The sequence below is a fragment of the Bison bison genome, unplaced genomic scaffold, assembly GCF_000754665.1.
Source record: "Bison bison bison isolate TAMUID 2011002044 unplaced genomic scaffold, Bison_UMD1.0 scf7180017864108, whole genome shotgun sequence".
Lineage (NCBI taxonomy): Eukaryota > Metazoa > Chordata > Mammalia > Artiodactyla > Bovidae > Bison > Bison bison.
In genome coordinates this window covers 10,721,091-10,729,746 of record NW_011494680.1, presented here as the reverse complement: position 1 = coordinate 10,729,746, position 8,656 = coordinate 10,721,091, and the positions used below count along the sequence as shown (strand labels likewise).

General features: G+C 45.1%; 1 protein-coding gene across 1 annotated transcript in view; it reads right to left on the bottom strand.

Moving 5' to 3' along the window:
* Window positions 1–6,674: 6,674 nt before the first annotated feature.
* FAM110B (family with sequence similarity 110, member B) overlaps window positions 6,675–8,656 on the bottom strand; it is a 128,792-nt gene continuing 126,810 nt past the window's right edge. The window contains exon 6 of the mRNA XM_010839020.1: window positions 6,675–8,655. Coding sequence (XP_010837322.1) covers window positions 8,087–8,655 — 569 coding nt within the window. The 3' untranslated portion in view covers window positions 6,675–8,086. The remainder of the gene's footprint in view (window position 8,656) is intronic.

Genomic DNA, 8,656 nt, shown 5'->3' with positions numbered 1-8,656 from the left:
GTAAGATGGAAGCTGAGATCCGAATTTTAACATCTCAGAATCTTTTGTGGGGCACTAGTTAAAAAAGCAGATTCCTGGGCCTGGAGCAGAGCCCAGAATTTAGTGAGAACCTCAAGGAATTCAAGCGGTTTTGAGGGCACACTTTGAGAAACAGCGTGTTAAGCCTGGCCATTTGGTTCTGCCACGTGGTCTTCTATGTACGTGCTGCTATGTCTATATTGGTTGCTTTTCTTCTGAGACAATAGTCACAACGGGCTAGATTGTGCTACAGGAAAAAAAGCAATCTTCAAACTCTTGGTTATTTACAAGGTCAAAATTCACCCCCTGGGTCTGGGGGCAGAGGGCTGTCTTCAACCTTGTTCTCATTCAGGGTCCTGGTGGCTCTGAAATTTTGCTGCTTTGAGGAATTTTATTGGCTGCCATGTTTGAGGCAAAAAATGATGGCAGATCTGGGACTACATGTCTGAGCTGTAACTCTGGTCACTTCTACTCATGGTTCATTGGCCACACCTAATAATGTGGGGTGTGAGAATGCAAACTACTTGTGAGCCAAGAGGAGAGGGACTGGATACTGGAAACAGTGGCAATGTCTGCCCTGGGGAATGCAGGAGGCAGAGGCATCAGGCCTGGAAAAATGGTACCTAAGCTCTCAAGGAGTTCTGGACACCCATGGATGGTGGAGGCACTACAATAATATGAAAATAGCGGTCATCATTTCCAGAATTGCCAACATTGTCCCTAGAGAAATTTCTTAATTTTTAAAAGTATTTTATACCTGCTAGGGTTAATTGAAAGATAGTTCATGTATATTAGAGCTTCCCAGGTGGTGCTGGTGGTAAAGAATCTGCCTGCCAATCCAGGAGGTGGAAGAGACATAGGTTTGATTCCTGGTCACTCAGTCATATCCAGCTCTTTGTGGCCCCATGGACTGTAGCCCACCAGGCTCCTCTGTCCATGGGACTCTCCAGTCAAGAATACTGGACTGGGTTGCCATTTCCTTCTCCAGTAGTAGTATAGTAATGTATATTAACAGAGAGTCTCCTAATTGAAGTTTCTTTAAATATCTGATAGTTCATGAGGCAAGGGACAGTGTAGGAATAACAGAGTCTATGCTAATCACGTCATGTGATGGAATTGTTAGTGGTACTGGGTCTTCCGAGTCTGGGACATACTGGTTTGGGGTGTGCCACAGGGCACTTGGCTCTACCTCCATCTACTCTTCAACCCTGGCTGAAACCCATCACCTCATTTCTGAGCATCTCTTTCTTCCTCCGTAAAATAAGCTGGAAAGAGACAATGGATCACTATAGTCTCTCTCAGAAGAACTGAGAAACTTCCATCTTGATGTGGTCAGGTATGATGATGAGTTTTGAGTCACTCCCTGTGTGAGAAATCACAAACCAAGATACACAGTGGTATTTTAAGCTTCTGAGAAATATTCTGCAAGACAGCTTACCACAAAGAAGCAAAAATGGCTCATACCAGCCTACATGCTAAAAACTCATTGTGGAATGAGTCTTAGGACATACTTTATTAACTTGGGTTTGCATTTTACTTCTTCCACTTACTGGATGTATGGCTTCGAGAAGTTGTTTAATCTTCAGATCTCTCATTGGCAAAATGGATTCTAATTTATTTCCAAGGTGCTTGTGAGAGTAATGAGATAATGTGACAACTGGCTTATTTTAGCATTGCATCGAAGACATCCTGACGGTTGCTTCATGAATGTGAAATGAATTAAATGCCCAGCTTGTGAAAGACTGTATCATCATTATGTCATCCTTGTAGCTTTGTTGTGGTTGGTGGCTCAGATGATAAAGAGTCTGCCTGCAATGCAGGAGACCAGCGTTTGACCCCTGGGTTGGGAAGATCCCCTGGAGGAGGGCATGGCAACACACTCCAGTATTCTTTCCTGAATAATTCCATGGACAGAAGAGCCTGGCAGGCTACAGTCCATGGGGTTGCAAAGAGTCGGGCATGACTGAGTGACTAACACACTCTGTAGCTTTGTGTCTGGTCTGTACCCGGTCACACTTGATTCTATCAGCTTCTGACAACCTAGACAGTTGCTGGAGATTCCTTCTATTCAGGGAAGAAGCCTTTTACAGACTTTCTTTCTTTGCCCAACTAAAACATGCTCAGGCGGCCGGTGCAGCAAATGCCCTTCAGTAATGGGTCTGGGTCCCCATCAGGCCTTGCCTGCTTTCCTGCCTGCCAGGAGAAAGAGGACCCCAGTCATCTCTGAATTTTCACTCCTCGCACCTCATCCTGGTGCTTCCCAAACAGCTCTCAGTGCTGTCACAAAGCCCCGAGGCCAAGGAACACACACATGAGCTGGTTTCCTCCCACTTCACAGATGAGGGAGTAGAGGCAAACTTAGCCAGATGGGTCTCAGGTATTGAAGGTAGGGGTTCCAAAGGGCTGCGGATGTCCCTCGCCCTCTGGACTTTCCTTCTTCTTTGTTTCTGCCAAAGCAAGGGGACAAGCTAAACACCCAAGAAGCTCTCTGTGCAGGTGACTTGTTCAGAGCCAAGCCTGCAGCTGCCCAGCCTCTGACCCGACTCAGCAGCTCTCAGACAGCAAAGGGAAAGTCCGTGGAACCTCCCATCATCCTCCAGGGCTAAGTGGACAAGGCAGGTTGGACACTTCAAAAATCACGGTGAGATGAGTTATGTTTTCTAAGTGAAGACTCTCCTTTCTTCTGGAACGCCTTTTCCTGTTCATTCCTTCCTGGGGCACCTCCTGGTCAGTGTACACTGTGCATCCCTGAGGCTGGGACAGGGGAACGATGCCAAATCACCCCATCATCCAAATGTGTCTCCTGATCCTTGAATCACGGCCAGACCTTTCCCTCCACTGTTTGCCCTTCTTCAAGTCCTTGACCAAAAAAGAAGGATGGGGCTTCAAAACGGCTCACTCAGAGCTGAAAGAATGTGACTCTATAGCTTCGTCTCTTTGAACTCAGTGGACTGAAGTCTTTAAAAAAAAATTATCGGTTACCATTTGGTAAGAGTGAAATTGCTGAAAATCTGACTGTTTGAGACATGCTTGTACACACAGGCAGCAGATAAAATTACCAAGATAAATGTAAGGGTGCTTTGGTTTATAAGTACAACACACCCAGTCTGCCTGTCCTGGTCCTGAGCTGGGCTGTAAGGAGCGCAGAGCAGAATCACAGAGTTGAGTTCCAGTTTCCTCTGTCACTTACTTCCTCTGGGATCTTGCTTAAGGAGCTTAATCTCCATGGATCTGATGTTCATCACCTCTAAAATGGGACAGTAACTAGCACCTTGGGTTCATTGTAACATTCATAACATTTATGTAAGCAGTATATAACTTAAATGTGATAGCTTAAAAGTATCAAGCCAACACTTAATGAGATCTGCTTCATACCCTGGGCTTCTATGCCCAATTCTGGGGCCATAGTTCACATCATAACCATCAGAGATTTGTGAATTTATTAGGAGGTTCCACCTCTGTCCCCAGGCAGAAAATAATATATTCTGGGGAAAGTATACCGTCTCAAAATTCACAGAGAGGCACCCATGTAGTCCAGCAAAGGCTGGGGCATGGTGGTCATGACAAAAGTCATGTCTAACAGGAAAAGGCAATTCTGAAACTCAAAAAAAAAAAAGAAAAAAAAACTCACTGCTTGATAGCTGAGTCTACAAGGCCAAGAAGGGAAAGGAAGGCATTCCTCACAGAATGAAGAGTCCCAGGAACTCAGCAGTAGTGGTGATATTTATTAAAGTAAGTCCACAGGGATGTCCCTGGCGTAGCCGTAGTGGTGATATGAAAGTAAGTCCATAGGGACGTCCCTGGCATAGCCGTAGTGGTGATGTTTATTAAAGTAAGTCCACAGGGACATCCCCAGTGGTTGAATGGTTAGGACTTCATCTTCCGGGGCAGGGGTGCAGGTTTGATCCCCGGGCAGGGAACTAAGATCCCACATAGGTCTGAGCCAAGAAACTGAAACAAGAAGCAATACTGTAACACATTCAATAAAGACTTTAAAAATAGTCCACATTTTTCAAAACTTAAAAAAAAAAACAAAGCCCACAAATTCTTTGATCTTCCTTCTTTTAGAACAGTGGAGCCTCCTCCTCCTCCTCTTGAGTGTGGGCTGTGTTTGGTGATACTCTCCTGATGAACTGGGCATGGTAGAGGTATGTGACTTGGCTTCTTCCTGCCCAGGTCACTCCCTCGGGGAGAGTGGGGAGCCAGCTGTCACGCTGTAAGGACTCCTGCTGATACCATGTGAGCTCTCTTAGAAGCTGATCATCCAGCCTTGGTTCAAGCCTTCAGATGATGCAGCCCTGGCTGACACCTCTCTGCAGCCTGATTAGACAGCTTGGGCCAGAACCATCTGTCTAAGCCTTGCCAGGATCCCTGATCTACAGAAACCAAGATAACAAATACTTATTGTCTTAAGTTGCTGAATAGTGGGGAAATTTGTTAGCAGCCATAGATCACTGAGTGTGTTAGTTCCTCAGTCTTAGCTGACTCTTTGTGACCCCCATGGACTGTAACCCACCAGGGTCCTCTGTCCATGGTATTTCGCAGGCAAGAATACTGGAATGGGTAGCCATTCCCTTTTCCTGGGGATCTTTCCAACTCAGGGATTGAACCCGGGTCACCTGCATGGCAGGCAGATTCTCTACTGTCTGAGTCACCATTACCACCACATAGGTATAGATAGATCACTGATGCAGTGGTTAAAAAGTCCCCAGTGAAAACTTCCGTTTGGTTGGAGCCCCAGAGGCCTAGGCTTGGTGGCTAAAAGGGACACAGAACGTGAGGCCTGATAGCGAGATGCCTGACAATCTTAAGAAGTTAGGATTAATGCTGTTAGCAAGTTGTTTAAGTGGAAGGATGTTTTTACTTAGAAGAATGACATGAACAGAGTTGACTACAATATACTTAGCAAGAAATGAGATGGGTAGAGGCTGACTGGATAGAGGGGGACCTCCAGTTAGAAAGTTGTAGGAATAACAGGGCAGTCAAGAGAAGAAGAGAGCCTGAACAGAGTCAATGATAGAGGAGGTGGGTATGGGAGGATTGTCGGAAAAGATGCTGCTTTGCAGAAAGAAACAAGTAGTCTCTAGGGCCAGCTAGTGCAATCCTGCGTCACTCTACACTGTGTGGGGGAATAAAAGCGGGCTGAACTATATTACAGCCCTATATTCACACCAACAGTATCATCACCCATGCACACACACTATCAATATACTTACACCCATGAGCTAAAAAAAGTGAGCATTTTTCAAAAAGGACTTCACAATTAGGAAATGGCTTACTCTTGGATTTAATGTGAAGCATTTGAAATCATCTTTTATAGAAGCTCTAATTTCAAGGACAAAAAGAAAATAAGGACTTCCCAAGTTCCATAAGAACCCAAAGCCTCACATTTGTTCATGGTATAAAGGCCACAGACGATTAGACTGAACAATAGTGGGGTGAGTTATAGGTTTGTTGGAACACAGGTTAAGGTTTTGAAGCACTGGAAGAACTGAAACAAAATCTATAACTAAAACAGCATAGGCAGTGATATTAAATTTGCCAAGCCCTCATCTCCCAACACCAGTTACTTTAGGAAAGTAACATCTATCTTTGGTATTTCAATAGCCCCAGAAAGAGATGGGTATATAAATACTAAAGCCATGAATATTTTAAATGGCTTCATTTCTATCCAAATGATGAAGGAAGAAAATGTGTGTGTATATAAAAATATTAAGCTTTCATCCTATTATCTTTAATCCATTCTACCATCACCACTCATAGCAGTATTTCAGACTCTTCTGGCAAGTAGAGTTCTAGTTGAACTAAAATTAAGAAGAGAACCAGAAAAATTCAAAACCAGTAGAGAGTTAAAGAACCAAGTCTGATTTTCAAAGGAAAATGTTGGTGAGTGTAAAAGTTGGAAATCATATTGTTTCTGAAACTTTAAAAATAATCCTCTTTTACTTTTACATGTTATACGGAACTTTTAAAAAATGTTAATCTTCAAATAACTTGATTCATTAAATAGCTGTTGAATACTCACTGTCCTATTAATAACAGGAGATAAGACAGGTCCACTGGGAGGAATGATACTTCACTAGAATGAAAATTCAAGTGAAAATCTAAGTTCCTTGAGGCAGATACTGTGTTGTTGACCACAGCAGTCTTGGGTCGATGGTAAGGCCTGAAAACGGAATCACTCATCATATACCCTTTTGATAGAGGAATGAATGAATGAATGAGTGGACTACTATATAAACAAATGTAACATTAAGGATCCTGAGTTTGTTCAATTAAGAACGAGGCTATAAATTTCAAAGGTATGTCTCCACTGTCAGAACTCAACTGTCAGAAGTTGTAACAAGTAATTACAACTTAAGAGTTTGGTGGAAAATGTAAAAAATCCTGATTTTAAGAAAAGATAAAAAACTGAAAGTTGTGAACTAAGCAGCAGCAGCAGATTTTAGGAACCCCGGTGAAACTATTTTAGCAAAAAAGCACACTGATCTAGCTACAAGGAAGAATACAGCTGTTCAGAATAATTGTGATATGGTGAAAATAACTTAATGAAATGCTTTCTTCAAGACCCTCAAAAGTCTCCTTCTGGCTCACAGTCCAAAGTGAAACTTGTGTGGAGGGAGTGAAGGAAAAGACAAAGAGAAACCACCACCATGAAAGCCTGCACCAGAGCTATTTATTAGAGTAACGTTTCTTTTTTTCTTCTTCTTAAAGATTTCATAAACAACTTAAGTATGTACAAAGTCTTACAGCATTTACAGCATAAAAAGTGTCCTATGAGCTGATGAAGGCTAAGGCAGTGCTGCTGGGAGCTCCAGGGCATTTCTATAAGAGCGAGGAAGCCGAGCATCCCAGGTGGACCCCTTGGCTACTGCAGGATGACTGTCAGCTGAGGGACAGCCAACTAGACCACCTGTAGGACAGGTTATGGGGGAACAAGCTGATATGCAGCCCTACAGATCTTCGGGTTGAAAAGCTACACAGAGTCATGTTTCAAGTTCCCTGCAGCCTCACAGGTTAACATATGCATGAGGACATAGTCATGCTGCCCAGATCTGGTTCAGCTACCAAAGGTACTGACTTCTGAAGAGAAGGCTCTAAACTGATATGGCTGGCATTTCCATTTGTGTTCGGTGGTCTTCAGGTAGTTCCCACCACCCAAGCCCCACTCCCCTCTCCCAGATAAAACAATTACAACAAAGGGAGGGAGGAGAATCCACTTAGAGTTCTCAACCAAAAAACTAACTTTAAAAAAAAAAAATTCAGTATCAGCTCTAGGGTGGCCAGTTCTGTCAAATGATTGATAGTCAAAATTTCTAAATCAACCCAAATCAGATCAATAGCAACAAGCCCCTCTTAACACCCAACCTCCTGATTTAATCCCCTTCATTGTATCTGATTGTCTTTCCTTGGGGTCAGTATTACACAGAACCATCAAAGTTTATACACCAAATCAGACACAGAACATACGTGTCCCCAACCATTACTTGTGTAAATGGCAAGAGGACTGTCAATAATAAATGACTGACATCGGATTCCCCACTTTCTTTCTCAGAAAGCCCAGCCCGGGTCTCTCTGGGATCCCTCACTATCTGTTTGATAGCAGAGCCCATTTATTTTCCCGTTAGGATCTCACATGTAGGCAAATAGGCTTTTTTTTTTTTAATTCAAAAAGATGTTACTCCCAACTTAAAAGCCAGTTGATAAAACCTTTAATTAAGACACCATAGCGCGGGATATAAAAACACTAGAACCACATAAATATTGAAGAAGTTGTATACCGTTTTCCGTGTAAACAGTTTTGCCAAAAATTGAAGCCCTAAATTAGGATGTGGCCTGACACTTTGGGGCGGGTGACGCGCGACCGGCCAGGCTCTGCAGCGATGGTAGCCGAGGACGCCAGGTCAGTCCCCGTGTTGGCGGGCATGCAACTGGAAAGACATTGCACAACAAGCAACACAAAGAGAGTGGAGAAGCTCACAACACTTCAAGGAGACCTCACAACCTTCACAAGTGCCGAGGCGCGGACAGAGACTCCCCTGCCTCCCTCCGGGCGCGCTGCTGCCTCTTACACGTGGGACACCTTCTGCGACTCCCTGGCCTGTTTGATGCTGTACAACCACTTGATGATGCGCGCGTTCCTCTCGATGGCGGAGATGCCGTAGGGCACCCGGTCATTGGCACTGTCATCGTTCCTAAGGTCACTGTTACTGTCCTGAGACTGTTCGCAGTCCGAGCTGATCATGCTGGCGCTGCGGAAGTTGAGCGAGATGATGTCCGAGTTGGCCCGCGCGAAGTTCTCCATGCCCAGGTTCTCCAGCTCCTCTGGATCCAGCCCGCAGTAGTTGAAGAAGCGCTCCACGTCGGCGTCCACGCGGAAATACCTATCGCTCAAGTCTGACTTGGAGCGCTGCAGCGAGGGTCTCCGGCCCACCCCGCCAGCCGGCTCGGCCGCCTCGGCCTCGGGGGACTTCACTGCGGCGGCCGGGGCGGCCACCTTGGGCTTGGGGGGCAGCGGCGGGGCGGAACTGCTGCAGGGGAGGATGGCCTTCAGGGGCCTGGCCCCGGGCCCCTGGCGGATGTCCGAGGAGCTGTGCGACACGTGCAGAAAGGCGTCGGCGGCGGCGGCGGCGGAAGA